At 42.5% G+C, this 23433-nt stretch overlaps 1 protein-coding gene across 4 annotated transcripts in view; it reads right to left on the bottom strand.

The window, feature by feature from the left end:
- The window catches only part of LOC137351822 (E3 ubiquitin-protein ligase arkadia-C-like), a 109485-nt gene that overhangs the window by 42366 nt on the left and 43686 nt on the right, over positions 1 to 23433 (bottom strand). For all 4 annotated transcript variants that reach the window (XM_068016698.1, XM_068016695.1, XM_068016696.1 and 1 more), the window contains exons 9-10: positions 16012 to 16588; positions 15118 to 15238 (exon numbers count right to left, since the gene is read on the bottom strand). In XM_068016698.1, the coding sequence (XP_067872799.1) occupies positions 15118 to 15238; positions 16012 to 16588 (698 nt within the window). The remainder of the gene's footprint in view (positions 1 to 15117; positions 15239 to 16011; positions 16589 to 23433) is intronic.

Raw genomic sequence — 23433 nt, 5'->3', positions numbered from 1 at the left:
AAAACTTCTAAGGAAACAGAAACTGATTGGAACCAGAAAAAGACACAGAGCCATCCAGGCTCAGATCACAGAAGTGAAGTGCAGGCAAGCTGAAAAAAGTGAAGGCTGGATGCAGGAGCTGTTTCTGTTACTTAAAGTAACTGATTAACTAGACCTGGCCACACAGTGCATAAGATTGTCGCTGAAGGGCTCAGACCATCAAGACTGTCGTGAGAAGAGCTGAGGAGGTTCTGGATGAGTGCGCCATTTTAGTGAAGACCACACACGTGGAGTTTGGATTGAAGAGGAACTGCTGTCAGATGAGAATCGGTGGCTGCATCTTGGAAGAAAGTAAGTTCAGAGCTTTGAAGAACTATGTGGCTGTAATTGGTTCCATATATGCTGAGTGGACTGCCCAGTAAATCCATGAGATCTATCTTTGTTGCACCTGATAGTTAATGTGTAATTTGTAATATATATATTGATCGTGATTTGTCTGTTATTTCATGTTTAATTGATGTTGATTTTGGTTTGATTGTTAAAGTAAAATCTTGCCCATTTGTTTTTTTTTTTAAATTGGTGTCATTCGGTAAGTTCAGTTCTTTTGGTTTGTTGATCTCCACGGGGATCATAACAATAGATATAGGATAGATTGTAAGTGTTTCAGAACAGGGATGAGGAGAATAGGATCAACCTATACAATAAATGACAGAAAATGCTGGAAATAGTCAGGTCAGGCTGCAGCTGTGGACAGAGAAACACAGTAAACGTTATCGACCTGAAGCATTAACTCTGTTTCTCTCTCCACAGATGCAGCCTGACCTGGGGATTTCCAGCATTTCTGTTTTTGCTTCAGATTTCCAGCATCTGCAGTATTTTGCTTTTGATTACCTGTAAAATAGTATTTTTGTTGAAGAAATGCCCCCAACAATGCTTTGCTTGAAAGGTCTGTGCTTCCCAGAAGACCCAAGTACTGAAGGGACTCAGCAAGATCAAAGACTGTAGCTCTCAACAGGCAAACTTACAGGTTCCAATCACAGGTCAAGCAAGAACCTGCAGTTTGCAAGATCCATCCCTCCTCTGCATCACTATCATTGATATTAAAATCCTAGAGAAAGCATGGTTAGAAGCAGTAACTGTACGTCACCTAAAACATCAGAACAACTTCTAATCAGGTAACTTTGCTGAAAAGAATGTACGTTAATCTATTCAACGACTGTTTATTTAGCAGATACAGCATATTACAGATTTGATAAAATAAACTGCATTTTGAAACATGTAATATTCAATCTTTATATTTTGTAAAATATACTCAGAATGGTTACACAATTCTGGTTCAATTCTGGGTACTGCCCGTGTGGAGTTTGCAAGTTCTCCCTGTGACCGAGTGGGTTTCCTCCGGGTGCTCCGGTTTCCTCCCACAGCCAAAGACTTACAGGTTGATAGGTAAATTGGCCATTATAAATTGCCCCTAGTATAGGTAGGTGGTAGGGGAATATAGGGAAGGTGGGGATGTGATAGGAATATGGGATTAGTGTAGGATTAGTATAAATGGGTGGTTGATGGTCGGCCCAGACTCGGTGGGCCGAAGGGCCTGTTTCATTGCTGTATCTCTAAATAAAATAAAAATAAAAATTTACATTTACCTTAGAAACGACAAAGCAACCAGTTAAAAAAAAAGGAAGCAAAAATTCTGCAGCTATATTGCATTATTCAAATTTCATGGGATGCCTATTTAAGCAGGGTCGTTGGAAGTAACTGAAGAAAAGATGCAGAACAGTTTAATCTTTCCATACATTTAATACTTTTTTTTGGTCCTTACTTTAAAACAGACCCCAAATCAGATGAACAGTAAAGCTTAAGAGCAAGTTCCCCATGCTACATTAGTTTTATTTATATGAAGGGAACACATTTTTTCATCTACCCAAGCTGGCTGAGGAAATCATCTTCCAGGGACACCTACTTCACTGTTCCTCAGATTCATTACAAATTCCCTTTCCAAATAGTCTAACTGGAGACGTGTAGCTCTTCTACACTGCAACAGAATAACTGCCGACTCGGGAGCAGTGCCATGGGACATCAGCTAACCATAAAGTCAGAATACATCAATCCTCCAAACACAGCAGCTGATAGGTACAGAGGTCTGTGCCCAGTTTTACAGATTGCCTGATCTGGGTTGTGGTGTTTGTAAAAGGTGTCTAGTGATGTCAGAGAGAAAAACAAAAGTAGTTGATGGGACTGTCAACAAATAGTTCCACTAACCATCAAACCAAAACCTACTGAACAATATATCCTGATATTCTGAAACGAAACAAACTAAATATTGGCTAGGTTGGCAGAGGATCTTGGTTCTACTTACTACGATTCTACTTAGAGTACATGGAGTGGAAGTATGGCAAATTGTTCTACAGTGCCTGTGTCTGTTTATACCTGTTCTTGAATACAGGAACTGTGTTGGCCAGTTTCCACAATGTTAGTGACTCACAAATCTCTTGCCTAGTCTCTCAGAGTTATCTGAAATAAACCCAATATCCTTGGCAGTTTGTTTTTGAGCTTTTTTAGTCTGGCTTGGATTTTCCATTCATTGGACCGAATGGCCTTTTTTGTGCTGTGTTTTCTATATCAATGTTATTAATTTTGACTGGATTACCTCTGCTTGGTGACAGCAATATTGCGCCCGTCTTCCTTAGATTACCTGGAGGAACAATTATTCATAACAACTATCTTGAGCTTGTTTTTTTTATAATTCATACATGGGATGTGGGTGTCGCTGGCCAGGCCAGCATTTATTGCCCATCCCTAATTGCCCTTGTGAAGGTGGTGGTGAGCTGCCTTCTTGAACCACTGCAGTCCATGGTGTAGGTACACCCACAGTGCTGTTAGGAAGGGAGTTCCAGAATTTTGACCCAGCGACAGTGAAGGAACGGCGATATAGTTCCAAGTAAGGATGGTGTGTGACTTGGAGGGGAACTTGCAGGCGGTGGTGCTTCCATGCATTTGCTGCCCTTGCCCTTCTAGTTGGTAGAGGTTGCGGGTTTGGAAGGTGCTGTCTAAGGAGCCTTGGTGCATTGCTGCAGTGCATCTTGTAGATGGTACACACAGCTGCCACTGTACGTCGGTGGTGGAGGGAGTGAATGTTTGTAGATGGGGTGCCAATCAAGCGGGCTGCTTTGTCCTGGATGGTGTCGAGCTTCTTGAGTGTTGTTGGAGCTACACCCATCCAGGCAAGTGGAGAGTATCCCATCACACTCCTGACTTGTGCCTTATAGATGGTGGACAGGCTTTGGGGAGTCAGGAGGTGAGTTACTCGCCACAGGATTCCTAGCCTCTGACCTGCTCTTGTAGCCACGGTATTTATGACTACTCCAGTTCAGTTTCTGGTCAATGGTAGCCCCTAGGATGTTGATAGTCGGGGATTCAGCTATGGTAATGCCATTGAATGTCAAGGGAAGATGGCTAGATTCTCTCTTGTTGGAGATGGTCATTGCCTGGCACTTGTGTGGCACGAATGTTACTTGCCACTTATCAGCCCAAGCCTGGATACTGTCCAAGTCTTGCTGCATTTCTACACGGACTGCTTCAGTATCTGAGGAATCATGAATGGTGAACATTGTGCAATCATCAGCTAACATCCCCACTTCTGACCTTATGATTGACGGAAGGTCATTGATGAAGCAGCTGAAGATAGACGGGCTTAGGACACTACCCTGAGGAACTCCTGCAGTGATGTCCTGGAGCTCAGATGATTGACCTCCAACAACCACAACCATCGTCCTTTGTGTTAGGTGTGACTCCAGCCAGCGGAGGGTTTTCCCCCTGATTCCCATTGACCTGAGTTTTGCTAGGGCTCCTTGATGCCATAATCGGTCAAATGCTGCCTTGATGTCAAGGGCAGTCACTCTCACCTCACCTCTCGAATTCAGCTCTTTTGTCCATGTTTGAACCAAGGCTGTAATGTGGTCAGGAGCTGAGTGGCCCTGGCGGAACCCAAACTGAGCGTCACAGAGCAGGGTATTGCTGAGCAAGTGCCGCTTGACGGCACTGTTGATGACACCTTCCATCACTTTACTGATGATTGAGAGTAGGCTGATGGGTCGGTAATTGGTCGGGTTGGACTTGTCTTGCTTTTTGTGTACAGGACATACCTGGGCAATTTTCCACATTGCAGGGTAGATGCCAGTGTTGTAGCTGTACTGGAACAGCTTTGCTAGGGATGCGGAAAGTTCTGGAGCACAGGTCTTCAGTACTGTTGCCGGAATATTGTCAGGGCCCGTAGCCTTTGCAGTATCCAGTGCCTTCAGTCGTTTCTTGATATCACGCGGAGTGAATCGAATTGGCTGAAGTCTGGCATCTGTGATGCTGGGAACTTCAGGAGGAGGCAGAGATGGATTATCAACTAGGCACTTCTGGCTGAAGATTGTTGCAAATGCTTCAGCCACTGATGTGCTGGGCTCCCCCATCATTGAGGATGAGGATATTTGTGGAGCCACCTCCTCCAGTTAATTGTTTAATTGTCCACCACCATTCACTGCTGGATGTGGCAGGACTGCAGAGCTTAGATCTGATCCATTGGTTATGGGATCGCTTAGCTTGGTCTATCACATGCTGCTTACGCAGTTTGGTCTTCAGTTTCAAGCTCATTTTCCTTTTTTAAGGTTCTTCCCACACCTTCGACAGCCCTCTTACTGTTGAAGTACATAAATAAATCCTTCCTGTCTTATCCCTTGTCCCTACAGCTATGCGTTTTTGCTAAACCTCTGCTTGCCCCACGGATTACCTTTAACTTGCTTATACATGTTCTTGTATTCACCTCAGTGAATCCCCTTCCCATTTCTCCCTTAAGATTTGTAAAGCTGACAAACTGATGTACAGAAGATGTGGACATTTTCTGATGAACAATAGCAGCAACACTATAATTAGCTCAACCAACTTGCACTGATCAATGTAAATCAATCAGGTGTAAAAAAAAGCAAAAATATTTGAAATCTGGTCTGGAAATCTGGTAGTACTCTTGCCTGAGTCAGGTGGTGTGGGTTCAAGTCTCACTCTAGAACTTAAAGCACAAAAATCAAGGCTGACACTCCAGTGCACGACTGAGGGAGTGCTGTTCTGTTAAAGGTGTCGTATTTCAGTTGAGATGTTAAATCGAGGCCCTATCCCACCTCTCAGGCGGACGTAAAAGATGCCACGGTACTATTATTTCGAAGAACAGCAGGGGAGTTATCCTGGCCAATATTTATCCCATCAAGATGACAAAAAATGATATAATCACATTATTGTTTGTGGGATCTTTCTGTGTGCAAATTGGCTGCTGCGATTCCTACCTGACAATAGTGACTACAGCCAATGAAGAGGTTTTGAAAGATAAAGTGCTTTGAGATGTCCAATGGCCATGAAGGGCATGAAATGCAAGTTTTCTCTTTTATTTGAGCACTTTCTCAGTATTGTGACAAGAGATGATCATATACTGACACAGCACAGAAGGAAACCATTTAGTCAATCCTACCTGTGTCAGCTCTTGGATAGAGCAATTAGTCCCGTATAACCTTGTAAAATTTTCATTTTCAAATATTTATTCAATTCCATTTTGAAAGTTATTGTTGAGTCTACTTCCACCATTCTTTCAGGAAATGCTTTCTAGATCAATAAAAACTTACCGCATAAAAAATTCATGTCACTTCTGATTCTTTAGCCAATTACCTTAAGTCTATGTTTTCTGGTTACCGACTCTCCTGTCTGTGGAAACAGCTTCTCCCGATGTACCATTTCTCCTTATTTACCCTATCAAAACACCTCATAATATTGAACACCTCATAATAATGTTAAATCTCCCCTTAACCTTTTCTGCTCTAGAGAAGAGAACTGCACCCACTACTCCAGATCAAATCTGAATGAACAAAGCACAGTACAGCACAGGAACAGGCCATTCATCCCTCCAAGCCAGCGCCAATCTTGATGCCTGCCTAAACTAAAACCTTCTGCACTTCCGGAGATCGTATCCCTCTATTCCGATCCTATTCATGTATTTGTCAAGATGCCTCTTAAATGTCGCTATCGTACCTGCTTCCACCATCTCCCCCGGCAGCAAGTTCCAGGCACTCACCACCCTCTGTGTAAAGAACTTGCCTTGCACATCCCCTCTAAACTTTGCCCCTCGCACCTTAAACCAATGTCCCCTAGTAACTGACTCTTCCACCCTGGGAAAAAGCTTCTGACTATCTAATGATGTCATATATATCAATAATGCAATCGTTTGGTCCAGATTTTACCCCTCTGCTACTGCAACCGAATAAATCTGCAACATAGTATTTCTGGTTGTCTTGGCTTCAATTGGTGGCTATCCCTTTAAATCCAATCACAATACATAAAGAATTTAAAATGACGCCAATTAAAAACACAAGCCCATGTCCAGCCAGATTCAATACAAGGGCTGGAATGGGCTGGGGATCTCAGCCACTTCTGAACAAACAGACTGTGCAGTTTTCGCGGTTAAATAAATAATGGACAATTATTTCTAAATCCTACTGCTCATTCTGAAAATCCAACAAACCATGGCAACCAGTGAAAGGGGCTGGACATATTCATTAAGCGGAGGTAATAGAACATAAAATAAAAGCAAAATACTGCAAATGCTGGAAATCCGAAATAAAAACAAAGTGCTGGAAATATTCAGCAGGTCAGGCAGCATCTGCGGAGAGAGCAGCAGAGTTAACGTTTCAGGTCTGGTGACCTTTCATCAGATACCGTTCTGATGAAAGGTATTAGAACATAGCTGAACTGATTGGATTTTATAAAGGGATAGAAAACAGAGTTGTGGTGAATGGCTGTTTCCTAGGCTGGAGGGAGATATACAGTGGTGCTCCCGATGTATATTTCTGACTTGGACTTGGAGAACTTGGAAGTGTAGTAAACAGTGAGGAAGATAGTAATAGATTTCAACAGGACATAGGCAGGCTGGGAAGACACATGGTGGACGAAATTCAATGCATAAAAGAGTTAGGCGATACATTTTGTATTGTAGAATGAGAAGAGACAATTCAAGCTAAATGGTACAATAGTTTTTATTCATTCACAGAATGCAATGTCGCTGGCAAGGCCAACACTTATTTCCCATCCTTAATTGCCCTTAATGGAGCGGTTTGCTAGGCCATTTCAGAAGGCAGTTAAGAGTTAACCACATTGCTGTGGGTCTACAGTCACATATAGGCCAAACCAGGTAAGGACAGCAGGTTTCATTCCCTAAAAGGACATTAGTGAATCAGATGGGTTTTTATGACAATCCAGTCACCATTACTGATATTGGCTTATTCCAGAATTATTTATTAACTGAATTTAAATCCCCCAGCTGCTGTGGTGGAATTTGAACTCGTGTCTTCAGATCATTAGTCCAGGCCTCTCAATTACTAGTCTAGTAACATAATCTCTATGCTGCTGTTAGCTAATTTTAAAGGAGTGCAAGAAGAATTTACAAGATTAGGTTGAAAAGCTCGGGTTGTTCTCTTTGGAGGGAGATTTGATAGAAGTGTAAAAGATTATGACAGGTTTAGATAAGTTAGACAGGGAAAAACTGTTCCCATTAATTGATGGTACATGGACTAGGGGGCACAGGTTGAAGGCTTTGGGCAAGAGATGCAGGAGGAATGTGAGAAAGAACCTCTTTTACGCAGCAAGTGGCAATGACCTGGAACCCGCTGCCCACGAGGATGGTGGAATCGGAGACAATGATTTCAAAAAGAAACTGGATGGGCACTTGGAGGAAATAAACTTGCAGGGCTATGGGAATTGCGTGGGGGAGTGGGACTGACTGGATTGCTCTGCAGAGAGACGGCATGGATTCAAGGGACGAATGGCCTCCTTCTAATCCATAAATGACTCAAAGAAAGATCTAGGTGGTTTGCTCACAAATCTTTGAAGGTGCAGGGCAGGTTAATAAAGCAGTTAAGAAAACATATGATATTGCTGGCTGTATAAATAGAGGCATAGAGTACAAAAGTCAGGAAATTATGGTAAACCTACGTAAAACGCTAGTTTGCCCCAAGCTCGAAGAGTGTCTAATTCTGGACATCACATTTTAGGAAGGATGTGAAGGCTTTGGAGAGGGTACAGAAGAGATTTAACCTGTCATAATCTTTAGACCCACAGCAATGTGGTTAACTCCTAACTGCCTTCTGAAATGGTTCCAGGGATGAGGGATTACAGTTATGTGGATAGACTGGAAAAGTTTGGAATCCATCAACATCACCCCGCTCCCCAAGACAGTGGCCTGAACAATAGCATTAATCAATCTACCACGAGACATAACAGCTGACCAATCAGCAAGAATAATAGCATGCACCGACCTATCACAGATCACAATTAGCTGACCAATAGCAGCAAGAACAAGACTCATCAGCAGTAAGATCCTGCCCACATTCCCATTCTCCACCACATATAAACCCACTTTTTCCACCCATTCCAGTTATTCCTCCAGACGACGGGCAGAATAAGCTGTCCAAAACATCGAGGCCTGCTAGTTCTTCTAAGAACTTCTTTTTCAAGGAAACAACTGCTTTTTTCAGAGCAAATTTACATGGTGTAAAGCCATAAATCATCTTACTCAACTTTAACCCTTTTATTCCCCATATTATTCTGATATATTTGCTCCAAGTCAATACATCCTTCCTGAGATGTGGTGACCAGATCTGAACTCAGTACTCCAAATATGGTCTGTCCAAGGCTCTGTACAATTAAGCACAACTTCCTTTTGTATTCCAATCCCCTCAGGATTCAGTGATCATCCCATTAGCCTTTCTCTTTAGTTTTTGTACCTTGCTTACAACCTTTCAGTGATTTCACAGAGCAGGAGGTGGCCATTTGGCCCATCGTGTCTTCACCAGCTCTCCGGAAGAGCAATTCACTCAGTTCTATTCCCCTGCCTTCTCCCTGTAACCCTGCACATTCTTCCTTCTCATACAACAGTCTAATTCCCTTTTGAATGATTCAATTGAACCGGCCTATACCACACCTCAGGCAGTGCATTCCAGACCCAAACCACTCGCTGGGTGAAAAAAGTTTTTCATGTCACTTTTGCTTCTCTTACCAATTACTTTAAATCTGTGCTCTCTCGTTCTTGATCCTTTCATGAGTGGGAACAGTTTCTCTCTGTCCAGACCCATAATCTTGAATACCTCTATCAAATCACCTCTCAGCCTTCTCTTCTGCAAGAGAAAAAGTCCCAACTTCTCCAATCTATCTTCATAACAGAAGTACCTCATCCCTGGAACCATTCTCGTGAATCTTTTCTGTATTCTCTCCAATGCCCTCACGTTTTTCCTCAAATGTGATACCCAAAACTGGACACAGTACTCCAGCTGAGGCCGAACAAATGTCTTATATAAGTTCAACATAACTTCCTTGCTCTTGTACTTTATGCTCCGATTAATAGAGCCCAGGATACTGTATGCTTTATTAACTGCTCTCTCAAATTGTCCAGCCACCTTCCATAACTTATGCACATATACACCCGGGTCCCTCTGCTCCTGCACCCCCTTTAGAATTGTACCCTTTATTTCATATTGTCTCTCCATGTTCTTCCTACCAAAATGAATCACCTCACATTTCTCTGCATTGAACTTCATCTGCCACCTGTCTGCCCATTCCACCAACTTGTCTATGTCCCTTTGGAGTTCTACACTATCCTCCTCACAGCTCACAATGCTTCCAAGTTTCGTATCATCGGCAAACTTCAAAATTGTGCCCTGTACATCAAGGTCTGGGTCATTAATATATAAACAGGAAAAGCAAGGGTCCCAACACTGATCCCTGGGGAACTCCATTACAAACCTTCCTTCAGCCCAAAAAACATCCATTAACCACTACACCGTTTCCTGTCACTCAGCTAATTCCGTATCCATGTTGCTACTGTCCCTTTAATTCCATGAGCTATAACCTTGCTCACAAGTCTGTTGTGTGGCACTGTATCAAACGCCTTCTGAAAGTCCATGTACACCACATCAACTGCATTGCCCTCTCTGTTACCTCCTCAAAAACTCCAGCAAGTTAGTTAAACATGATTTTCCCTTAAGTAGTTCATGCTGGCTTTCCTTAATTAACCCACATTTGTCCATGTGACCATTAATTTTGTCCCAAATTATACTTTCTAGAAGGTTCCCCACCACTGAAGTTAAACTTCATAACTGAAGTTCCTCATCCCTGGAACCATTCTCGTGAATCTTTTCTGTACTCTCTCCAATGCTCTTTGAAGTTAAACTGACCTGAAACGTTAACTCTGCTTCTCGCTCCACAGATGCTGCCAGACCTGCTGAGTGTTTCCAGCATTTCTTGTTTTTATTTCAGATTTCCAGCATCCGCAGTACTTTGCTTTTAATTAACTGAAGTTAAACTGACTGGCCTGTAGTTGCTGGGCTTATCTTTACACCTTTTGAACAAGGGTGTAATGTTTGCAATTCTCCAGTCCTCTGACACCACCCCCAAGTCTAAGGAAGATTGAAAAATTATGGCCAGGACCTCCGCAATTTCCACCCTCATTTCCCCCAGTATCCTTGGATGCATCTCATCCGGTCCTGGTGCTTTATCAACAGCCTACCTAATTTCTTTTTTTATTCACTTGTGGGATGTGGGCTAGGCCATTTTGGAGGGCATTTAAGAGTCAACCACATTGCTGTGGGTCTGGAGTTACATGTAGACCAGACCAGATAAGGACAGATTTCCTTCCTTAAAGGATATTAATGAACCAGATGGGTCTTTTACAACAATCGACAATGGTTTCATAGTTATCATTAGAATATCATCTTAATTCCAGGTTTTATAATTGAATTTAGATTTCACCATCTGCCATGGTGGGATTCGAACCCATGACCCTAGAGCTTTAGCCTGGGCTCTGGATTGCTAGTCCAGTGACATTACCACTACGCCACTCTTCTAGTGCCTGAATTACCTCCCCTTTCACCATTGCCTGGGTTGCATCTCCTTCCTTGGTAAAGATAGGTGCAAAGTATTAATTTAATAACTCAGCTATGCCCTCTGCCTCCATACGTAAATCCCCTTTATGGTCCCTGATCGGCCCCATTCCTACTTTTACTCCCCTTTTACTATTTATAGATCTATAGAAACCTTTGGGATTCCCTTTAATGTTAGTTGCCAGTCTCTTTTCGTGCTCTCTCTTTGTTTCTCTTATTTATTTGCTTTTTCACTTCCCCTCTGGACCTTCTATGTTAAATCTGGTTCTCACTAGTATTTTCTACCTGGCATCTGCCATAAGCACACTTTATCTCCTTTATCTTAATCTCTACCTCTTTTGTCATCCAGGGAGCTCTGGATTTGTTTGCCCTACCTCTCCCCTTCGAGGGAACATGCTTTGACTGTGCCCCATCTCTTCTTTGAAGGTAGCCTGTTGTTCAGCTACCGTTTTTCCTGCCAATCTTAGACTCCAATTTATTCGCCCCAGCTCCATTCTTAGCTCATTCTTTAGGTAGATTGACATGCAAATCCTCTACTCCTCCATGGTTCATTGGAGTATTTTCTAAATGGTGAGACACAATTTGACTTTTTTGGACCTCATACTTCCTACATCGAACTCCATCTGGCACATTTTTGTCCACTCACATAGTCAGCTCATGTCTCTTTGCGGCATCCTCCTCCCATCTACACAATTGTCTGTGCCTTCTAACTTAGCATCATCTGCAAACTTGGATATTCAACTCTTTATTCCTTCATTCAAGACATTCATATATATGGTAAAAAGCTGAGGTCACAATAACCATTGTCCTCTAGGGGTGCTAGTCAGACCCCTGGCTATACTGGATTTAAGTGACATTACCCATCTTGTACTGTTGTCTTCTTTGTCTAAGAATTGCTACCCAACAAACCCGCCCGCCTCATTCTGTCTCTGACTCTTGTGTCTCCTCCTGAAGGGACTGGTGTAGGGTTCCAGCAGTGCAGTCAATCCACTGAAAGACTGCACTGGTGGACAGGATAGGTAGAAGAAATCCATTTCCCGTAGTTGAGGGGTGAAGAACAAGAGGTCATAGGTACAAATTTCAATTTAGTTCAGAGCAGGAGAAGCATCTCCTGAGTTGAGGGACTCTGACTGAGGCAGAAACTACACCAACATTCAACATTAAATTGGATAGCTGGATGAAGGAAAAAGAGATATGGGAACAGCAAGGGTTAACCAGATTAGAACTATTTGCTCATGTGGTTGGCAAATGCCACATGAGCTTGTTGGGCTGAATGGCTTGTTTCTGTTTTGTAACTTTCATGTATTTTAACATATTACTGGAACTGGAACCAATCAGATGGACAGCCAGTGCTGGTGCCTTCTCTGAATCTGGAAACTTTGCGGCTGAGTTCTAGATAGGCTTGATGGCCAGCGCAGACACGCTGCTGTATGACTATGACACTATCAAGTCACCTCCCCATCCCCACCAAGAAAATCTTACATACACCTTTCATCAGAGTCTCTGAATCGTGATTAACGTAGAATAAAATAGAACGTACAGCAAAGAAACAGACCAGTTGGCCCAACCAGTCCAGGCTAGCGTTTATGCTCCACCCGAGCCTCTTCCATTATTTCCTCAGCATAACCCCTATTCCCATCTCCCTCCTATGTCTATCTAACCTCCCCTTAAATAGATCGATACTATTTGCCACAACTATTCCCTGTGGTAGAAAATTCCACATTTTCAAAACTTTCTGCGTAACAAAGTTTCTTCTGAATTTCCTGTGTGATTTCTTGACTACTATCTTACATTGATGGCCTCTAGTTTTGCTTTTCCCCACAAGTAGAAACAAGCTCTCTGTCTGCTCGATCAAAACCTTACATAATTTAAGATCTCTATTAGGTCATTCCTCAAACTTCTCTTTTTAAGAGAAGAGAGATCCAGCCAGCTTATCCTTTCATTTCCGGTATCACCCTTGTAAATCTTCTTTGCACCCTCTCCAGTGCCTCTATATCCTTTTTATAATATGGTGACCAGAATTGCACACTTTACTCCAAGTGTGTTCTAACCAAGGATCGATACAAGTTTAACATAACCTCTCTACTTTTCAACCCTATCCCTCTAGAAATAAACTCTAATGCTTGGTTTGCTTTTGTTATGGCCTTATTGACCTGTATTGCTACTTTTTGAGATCTGCCTATTGGTGCTGCCAGATCCCTTTGCTCCTCTACCCCATTTAGTTTATTTTCCAAGTAATGTGTGACCTCCTTATTTTTCTTACTAAAAAATAATACCTCAATTATCTGTGCTGAAATTCATTTGCCAATTATATGCCCATTCTCCAAGTTTAATAATGTCTTCTGGTAATTTGTTGCAGTCCTCCTCAGTGTCGACAATCCCTCCCAATTAATATTGCCTGCAAATTTAGAAAAGTCTAAATCATTAATGTAAGTTGTGAACAGTGGTCCCAGCAGTGAGCCTCGTGCCACTCTACTCTGTTTTGTATCTTTCAGTCAGCTAGCTATCCATTCTGCTAACTGTCCTCTGACTCTGCAGCTTATTCATTAGTTTATTATGTGGTACCTTATTGAAGATCTTTTGGAAATCTAGATACATTACATCTACTACATTACCCTTACCTATTTTTTCCATTACCTCCTGAATCCATGCTGACATCATGATATTTTTGGTTTTGATATGTTTTTCTACTTTCTCCTTTAGTAGGGATTCCAGCATTTTACATATCAATGTTAAGCTGACTGGTCTATAGTTCCCTGGATTAAGTACATCTCCCTTAAGCACAGGTATAATGTTAGCTGTCAGTTCTCTGGTATTAAACCTTTTACTAACAAATTATTAAATAACGAGTAACAGTATCTTCCCTAGATTCTTTTAAAGTGTGTGGATGCGATCCGTCTGGACCAGCAATTTTATCCTCTCTGTGCTTCATTGATTTATTTTATATTTCTCTTTTTATTTTACATGCTGTTTATATCATTTCTAATCTCATCTGTTGATGTCATGTCCACCTGATCCGTCTCCCTGATAAATACTGAAGCAAAATAATTATTTAATATTTCTGCCATTTCGTTATTGCCACCTGTGAATTTATTCTGAACATCCTTAATGACCCTATTCCCAACCCGACTTTCCTTTTTCCTGAATTTGTGTCTGGAGAATATTTTACTGTTTTATGTTCTTTGATAATTTAATTGCATAGTTCTTCATTGCCTTCCTAATTGTTGCTTCTTTGACTTCTCGCCTAGCCTTTGTATCTATATAGCATCTATAACATTGTAAAAGTGGAAAGGGAGGTGGTTTGCAAAAACAGAGGGATCAAGGATTTTTTTTTCTGAGGAGGCAGATTTGAAAAGGAGGGGGACAGTACCTAACAAGAAAGAACCATGCACAATATCAGTTAGCATGGGAGCCAGGAAGGGAAGGTGAGTGGTCAGCAGTTTGATAGAAATAGGAACGAGAAAGCAGGAGGTGGATCGCACAGATAAGATGACCTTGAGAAGGCATGAGGTGAGATAGAAAAGCAGCTAGAGAAAGATGAGGGTTCAGGAGCAGGGACCTTCATTAATGTTGTTTCCCTACTCTAGAGACACTGAGGCCAACTATAATGCACCCACCAGCCAACCAGCTGAGATCTGCACACTCAGTGCAGCCCAGGAATCAGAGCTGGAAACGTCTAGGCATCTGGGTGGTGGAATAGGGGAGCAGCACTACACCAAGGAGGACTCTGAGCCATTACAGTTCTTGTGATCACTCACTAGTATTTACTTGCTCATCAGTTAAGCATTGCTACAAGTTTAACTTCCTCTCCCAGAGTTGATGGCTGAAACCCGATCAAAATCAGTAAAAGATTATTTGTTTGGGACTCTCCTGGTTAGTGATTTTTCCCTACCCCTAGATGAGTGAACATGTGCCCTGGACCTTGGGTTCCTGTGTAACAGATTTACAATTGTAAAATGTTTCCAAAATAAAATTTATGAAGAAAAAGAACCTGGGCAAGACTTTAAAAAGAGACAGCAGGCAGAATAAAAAAGGTGTTGATAAAATTATTAGAAGTTACTGATGAATATAATTAAATCAAACTTATTTTAATGGGCATGGGCAGTTGTAAAAGTACAATTCAAACTGAAGAAATATAAAATAAAGATGAATTTCACTATCAGAGCATTTTAATTCTTACCACAGGAATGGAGGGTGTTGCCATGGAAACCAGGTGTAGCCTGGGTGGCACCAACTGGTATCGGTGCAGGTGGACATGTCCAGAATGGTACTGTGGGAAATTTGACGTCACCCTTTCTTCCCTGTGAACCCATACACAAAGATTAGTAATTACACCATCAGATCCAATTCTCAACACAGGTCTGTTCTTGAGGAGAATTCAGTGAGTAATTGAGGTCCACCCGTCCACAGAAATAGGTTAGCAACATGGAATTACCATCCAACCAGCAATTACTGAGAGTCTGTCAAAGACTCAAACCAACATTCATCAATGATTCAGTGTGCCAAAGTATTCTTTTGGCTCTGGAAGAAAGGTCAAAATTCAGAAAGGGTAAAGGTCTCCTCTCTGATACAAAATTAGAATGTGCAGTTTTGGGGCAGGGGTGATTCGACACTGCCTTACAATGAGGGACTATCACTTGGAACCAGTGAGATTCAAACTATCACGAGCAGAAAATGACTAAAAATGAGCTAAGTTGGAGACATTATTCAGTCATCATTGTGGAACTTTATAAATGTCGTCATGAATAATGCAATGTAATGGGCTGTGATCAAATACCACACTTTGCATCAGCTGCTTGGATAAAGGAAGTTCTCAAAACATTAAATCTGAAGTCCAGTCATTTTAAACAGATAAAGTAATTGAAGTCAAATTTTCAAACTCAAGAATAGGATTGTTGTGAGATTTACCACAGGCAATTGATTGAGTAGCATCTCCGAATTCTCAACAGTCTTACAGAATCTTTTCTTGGGTTCATAGAACCAGTCCCCGTGACTGAAGGGCTGCTGCTACTCTGCAAAATCACAGGGGAGGAAAGTTGTATTCACCTCATACTAAGCGAGTAACACTTCTTACCTGACTGTCTCCATCCAATGGTTTCTTTGGATCTCAGGGCCTCTTTGCTGGTACACAGAACACTGTTGCTGCTGCTGGTAGACCGAGCACTGTTGCTGCTGCTGGTACACAGAGCACTGCTGTTGCTGTTGGTACTGATACACAGAACATTGCTGCTGTTGCTGGTACACTGAACACTGTTGCTGTTGCTGGTACACAGAGCACTGCTGTTGTTGCTGCTGATAAACTGAGCACTGTTGTTGTTGCTGATACACAGAGCATTGTTGCTGCTGCTGCTGCTGCGGGGTACTGGCTGGCACTAATGGAGTGCTCATTAGCAGAGGGGGGGCCGCTAGGGGTGGCTGCTGAAATGGTACCATGTGTAGCGGTGGCACTGGCTGCTGAGAGGCTGGCACAGTTGGAAGCTGTTGGGAAGTGGTAGGCCTGTATGTTGTTGAGAGTCCGGGTTGCATACGAGAGTGATAAGATGGCACTGGCCGGGCAATGGGATAACTGGTTGACGTGAGAGGCTGACAGGACAGGTTTGCTGCCTGAGTAGTGGGTGTGGGACGAGCTAAAGCCCTTGAGAACGCAGAGTCTGTGAGAGAGCAAAGAAAAAATCAGGTTTAGGCAGATTCAGGAAAATAAATGATGTTGATTCTTGACATATAAAAGGCTCATAAATCTGTTTAATAACATTACAGGCAATAAGCTTCAGAAAGTTGAAACAGCAAGTGACCTGGTTGCTGGAGAAGGTTTCACTAGCTCCAAACTACAATGCATCTCTGAGACCACTAGACCTGGCAGAAATCCAATAGTGCTTTCATCACAGCTTTCTCAGGGTTCACACACCACCTGTATGAATAATCAGGGCAAACACTGGAATTCTGCAAAGTTACCCATCACAAGAGTGTGGGTATCACTGAAATACATCGAATTATATATAGTTGGCAGAACAGAAACAGGCCATTCAGCCAAACAGGTCAGTTCCAGTGTTTATGCCCCACGATGCTCCTCCCACCCCTCTTCATCTAACCTGATGAGCGTAACTCTTCCATTTTCCTTTCTCCTTCATGTACTTATCTAGCTTCCCTTCAAATACAACTCTGCTCTTCACCTCAACTATTTGCTGTGGAAACAAGAGCCACATTCTCACTACTCTCTGGTTAAAGAAGTCTCTCCTGGATTCCTTATTGGATTTATTAGTGTCTATCTTATTTTTATGGTCCCTAGTTTTGGACTCCCCCTCAATCTTCTTGATGTGTAAACTTCAGGTCATCCAAAATTCTGTTGCCCGTGTCTTAACTCACACCAAGTCCCGTTCCCCGATCACCCCTGTGATCACTGACCTATATTGGCTCCCGGTTAAGCAACATTCTGATATTAAAATTCTCATCCTGGTTTTCAAATCCCTCCATGGCCTCGTCCTCCCTATCTCTGTAATCTCCTCCAGCCTAACAACCCTCCGAGATGTCTGCACTCCTCTAATTCTGGCCTCTTATGCATCCCTGATTTTAATCGCTTCACCATTGGCGCCTTAAGTTGCTTAGGCCCAAGCTCTGGAATACCACCCCCCCTGCTACACCTCTCCAAATCACTTTCCTCCTTTAAGGCACTCCTTAAAACCTACCTGTTTGACCAAGCTTTTGGTCATCTGACCCAATATCACCTTTTGTGGCTTGGTGTCATACTTGGTGTTATAATGCTCCTGTGAAGTACCTTGGGATATTTTATCACGTTAAAGGAGCTATATAAATAAGTTGTTGTTGTTATGTACCCTATCAAACTCCTTCAATAATTGTAAGGACCTCGACTAGGTCACCCTTTAGCCTTAAAATAAAAGCGAAATACTGCGAACGCTGGAAATCTGAAATAAAAGCCAAGTGCAGGAAATACTCAGCAGCTCTAACAGCATCTGTGGAGAGAGAAAGAGAGTTAATGTTTCAGGTCTGTGACCTTTCTTCAGGGTTTTGGTGAAAGGTCACAGACTTGAAACGTTAACTCTGTTTCTGCACAGATGCTGCCAGACCTGAGTATTTCCAGCACTTTTTGTTTTTATTTCACCTTTTAGCCTTCTCTTTCCTAAAGAGCTCCTGCCTGTTCAGTCTTTCTGATAGTTATCACCTCTCAGTTCTGGTATCATTCTTGTTAAGGCTAACCTTCTTACTCGATGAGCAGGAGTTAGAAGTATAGAGTACAAGGTCATACAACCCTTGAGTCTGTTCTGCCATTCAATTAGGTCATAGCTGATCTGTACCTGAACTGCATTTACCTGGGCGGCACAGTGGCTAGCACCGCAGCCCCTCAGCTCCAGCGACCTGGGTTCGGTCCTGGGTACTGTCTGTGCAGAGTTTGCAAGTTCTCCCTGTGACCGCGTGGGTTTCCGCCGGGTGCTCTGGCTTCCTCCCACAGCCAAAGACTTGCAGGTTGCTAGGTAAACTGGCCATTGTAAATTGCCCCTAGTGTAGATAGGTGGTAGGAGAATTGAGGGAAGATAGGGAATATGGGGTTAATGTAGGATTAGTATAAATGGGCGGTTGTTGGTCGGCACAGACTTGGTGGGCCGAAGGGCCTGTTTCAGTGCTGTATCTCTCTCTATGACGTGTTTTTGCTCCATATTCCTTGATATTCTTCTTGATTTCTTGAAAGAAATCTATCAATCTCAGTCTTGAAAGACTGACTCAAATTGACCCAGTATCCATAATGTTTTGGAGAAGGGAATTCCAGATTTCCACTTTGTTTAGAGTGAAAAAATACCTTCTGATTTTACTGCTAAATGGCTCAGCATTAATTTAATTACGTCCCCTTTTCTGGATTCCCCTACCACAGGAAATAGTTTCTCTCTAATCTGCCCCATCAAATCCTTACTGGAATACGCTTGTCAGTTTAACATCAGTTGTATGGAAGTTACTAGAATCTGTCATGATCTTTCTTGGATCCAAAGTGGATAAGTTCACAATTCCCCACATTGAACATCTGTCATAGTTTTACCCACTCAATTAATCTTCTATGGTGCTTTGCAACTTCCTACTCCCATCTGGACTACTTACCATGCCTCCCAACTTTTTAACATCTGCAGACATTGAAATCATCTTAAACACCTCAATTAGGTCACCCTTAATTTTTTATACTCAAAAATAGGACTTGCATTTATATAGTGCTTTTCGCGACCACTGGACATCTCAAGCACTTTGAAGCCAATGAAGTACTTTTAAAGTGTAGTCACTGTTGTCATGTAGGAACCACAGCAGCTAATTTGTGCACAGCAAGCTCCCACAAACAGCAATGTGATAATTGCCAATTCATCAGTTTTAGTGATGTTGATTGAGGGATAAATATTGACCAGGACACCAGGTGAAACTCCCCTGCTCTTCTTCGAAATAGTGCCATGGGATCTTTTACATTCATCTGAGAGTGCAGAGGGGGCCTCAGTTTAACATCTCATCTGAAGGGAATAGAAGCCAAATTTATACAGACAATCCTCATCATTTAACCCTTTTAGCCCTGGTATCATTCTGGTGAACCTGCACTACACCATCTCCAAGGTCAATATATCCTTCCTGAGGCACCCAGAACTGAATGTTGTACTCCACATAGTGTCTGACCTAGTCTTTCTACAACTGAAAAACAACTGGCTCCCCTTTGTAATTCAGCACCCTTGAGCTAAAAGCCAACATTCCATTCGCATTTTTGATTTTTTTTTAAAGCTGTGCACTAACTATTTGCGTTCCTGGACGCCCAAATCCCTTTGCTCATCCATATTCCTAGTTTATCATTAAGAAATTACACTGATTGATCTTTTTTGGATCCAAAGTGGATAAGTTCACACTTCCCCACATTGAACATCTGTCATAGTTTTACCCACTCAATTAATCTTCTATGGTGCTTTGCAACTTCCTGCTCCCATCTGGACTACTTATCATGCCTCCCAACTTTTTAACATCTGCAGACATCGAAATATAATTCTCTATTCCCTCATCGAAGCTCCTGATAAATATGATGAAATACTGAGACCCTAGATCCCTGGGGAATACCATTTGTTACATCCTGCCAATCAGAGTATGTTCCTTATTTGCTGTCTTCTACATGCAACAAATTTCCAAATTATGTCAATTGGTTGCCTTCAATTCTGTGTGCTTTCATTTTTGCTGATAATCTCTTGTTCGGATTATCAAATGCTTTCTGGAAGTCCATATAAATAACATCCATGGACTCCCCTATCCACTATTTAGTGACCTCTTCAAAATATTCAATTAGATCAGTCAGAAACATCCTGCCCTTCTCAAAGCCATGCTGACTCTTTCTGATCAGCTCAAATTTGTCCAAGTGTTCAGTCACTCCGTCCCTAATGACAGATTCTAGTAACTTCCATACAACTGATGTTAAACTGACAAGCTTATTTCTCTTTCCCACTTTTCTTAAATAGTGGAGTGACAGTAGCAAATTTCCAATACAATGGCACAATTCATGAATCAAGAGTTTTTGAAGAGTATTACTAAAGCACATTTCCTTGCCTACTTCTTTAAATACCCTAGAGTGGAAACTCAGTTTTTGGAGATTTGTCTATCTTAAGTCCCATTATTTTCTCCATTACATTAAAAAAAACATTAAATCCAGTAAGTACTTCCCTCGATTTATTTTGAGTTTCCTTGTACCACTGGTATTGGAGTAGAATTGCTATATAGTCATAGCCCACTCACAAACATTACTCTGAGCCTCAGTGGTCCTCCAGAAAGGAAAAGCCACCACTTAGGTTAAGACGTAACTTTGGCTGGCTTGCAATTGGTCCCCGTGGGATAAAACTTGATGCAAACCTGCTCCGATTTGTTATTCATCCTGTAGCAGTGTGAGCTGGTCAGGCAACAAATCAGGCAACAATCCACTCTAAGAGCAGAAGCACTGTCAGTAATCGTGAATCGAGCTGGATTCCTGTACCACACAGCTAATGAGTGCAACAACACAGCATTAGAATCATTAATTAAAACAGATTATGGTATAACAGCACCAACTAAAACCCGGCACCAACTGGGTGAGGACTGACACTGAAACATGCTTGGGTATAAACTTTCAGGAGCATTAGGGATGGAGAGAGAAGAGTGCTGCTATTATCTATAGGCAGCATTGTATCACAGAAGTGTTAAGGATTTAAATAGAGAAGCAGAATCCCTCTATTTGAGCTGAGAAGGGGCAACGGATCGGTCACACTAGGAGTTTATAGCAAACTGTTAAACAGTTGAATGTAATATTGAAGCTGATGTATGTAGACAAATGTATGAATGTCTCACACCAAGTTCTGTTTACCCATCATTCCTGCCCTCACTGACCTACATTGGCTCCTGATCTTCCAATATCATAAATTTAAATTCTCATCTTTGTGTTTAACACCCCTCATGGCCTTGTCCCTCCTGATCTCTAAAGTGTCCTCCAGCCCTACAACCCCACCCTCCAATTACCATCCCTCGGACTCTGGTCTCTCATGCATTCCCTCCCCTTTGCCTCACCATTGATTTCCTTCCCTTCAGCAACTTAGGCCCCATGTTCTGGAATTCCCTCCCTAAACCACTCCACCTCCCCACCTCCTTTAAGACTCTACTTAAAATTCATCCCCTTGAAGACGATATTGGTCACCCTTCTTAACACCACCTTCTTTGGCTCGTGTGCACTTTTTTGATTATGCTTATGAAGCATTGTGATTTGTTCATTTTTCTACTTTAAAGAACATTTGGGAAACAGGACTGTACCCAGATTAAAAGAAAAAGTGGCAAACAGAATCATTGCTCAGGGGTTGCCAAGGGTACAAATCAAGTATATTCCAGTAAGGAGAAAAGGGATTGTATCGAAGGCTGGGATTCTATGGATGAATAGGGAAATTAGATCAAATTGAAACTAAGGAAAAGTACTTCAAGGACATATAATAAAAACGAAAACCAGGAAAATTGCCACTTCAGTTCATAGTTAGGCCTCTCCCCCTGACTTTTGTTCACCTCTCTTCTGTGTCTGTGATCTTTCACCACCCATCTATCTCAGCTCACATGCATCTGTTGTGATTTTTGTATCTGCCACTGATCACTGCTGCCTCTCCTTGGACATCTGGAGATTTATAGGTCGATCTCTTTGTCCTTCTAATATCTATCTGCCCGATTTCTTTCTATCCCATGATATAAATAAATTCTTTCCTTTTCCCTTTGATCTTTAATTGTCTGTGTCCCACCAATCTCACTTGAGCTTTTTCTCACCCCAAGTCTCTTACATGGAGTCATACGTCATTACGGCATAGGAGGCGGCCATTTGGTCCATCAAGTCCACACTGGCCCTCTGGAGAGCAATCCAGTCACTTCCAATTCCCTACTCTATCCCTGTAGCTCTGCAAGTTTATTTCCCTCAAGTGTCCATCCAATTTCTCCGCTTTCACCTGCCTCGTAGGCACAGAGTTCCAGGTCTCTACCACTCACTGCGTAAAAAAGATCTTCCTCACATTCCCCTCACCCCCTTTCATCTCTTGCCCAAAACCTTCAATCTGTGTCCCCTGTTCTGGTCATCTTCTTCTTTCTTTGGCCTCCTTGTCTCGAGAGACAATGGATAAGCGCCTGGAGGTGGTCAGTGGTTTGTGAAGCGGCGCCTGGAGTGGTTATAAAGGTCAATTCGAGAGTGACAGACTCTTCCACAGGTGCTGCAGATAAAGTTGGTTGTCGGGGCTGTTACACAGTTGGCTCTCCCCTTGCACTTGTCTTTTTTCCTGCCAACTGCTAAGTCTCTTCGACTCGCCACACTTCAGCCCCGCCTTTATGGCTGCCTGCCAGCTCTGGCGATCATTGGCAACTGACTACCACGACTTGTGATCAATGTCACAGGACTTCATGTCGCATTTGCAGACATCTTTAAAGCGGAGACAAGGACAGCCGGTGGGTCTGATTCCAATGACAAGCTCGCTGTACAATGTGTCCTTGGGGATCCTGCCATCTTCCATGTGACTCACATGGCCAAGCCATCTCAAGCGCCGCTGGCTCAGTAGGATGTATATGCTGGGGATGTTGGCAGCCTCAAGGACTTCTGTGTTGGAGATACTGTCCTGCCACCTGATGCCAAGGATTCTCCGCAGGCAGCGAAGATGGAATGAATTGAGACGTCGCTCTTGGTTGACATACATCGTCCAGGCCTCACTGCCGTAGAGCAAGTTACTGAGGACACAGGCTTGATACACTCGGACTTTTGTGTTCCGTGTCAGTGCGCCATTTTCCCACACCCTCTTGGCCAGTCTGGACATAGCAGCGGATGCCTTTCCCATGCGCTTGTTGATTTCTGCATCGAGAGACAGGTTACTGGTGATAGTTGAGCCTAGGTAGGTGAACTCTTGAACTACTTCCAGAGTGTGGTCACCAATATTGATGGATGGAGCATTTCTGACATCCTGTCCCATGATGTTCGTTTTCTTGAGGCTGATGG

Source organism: Heterodontus francisci, chromosome 36 (genome assembly GCF_036365525.1).
Source record: "Heterodontus francisci isolate sHetFra1 chromosome 36, sHetFra1.hap1, whole genome shotgun sequence".
NCBI lineage: Eukaryota > Metazoa > Chordata > Chondrichthyes > Heterodontiformes > Heterodontidae > Heterodontus > Heterodontus francisci.
The sequence above is the reverse complement of the archived record's forward strand: the minus strand, read 5'-3'. Positions and strand labels throughout refer to the sequence as shown.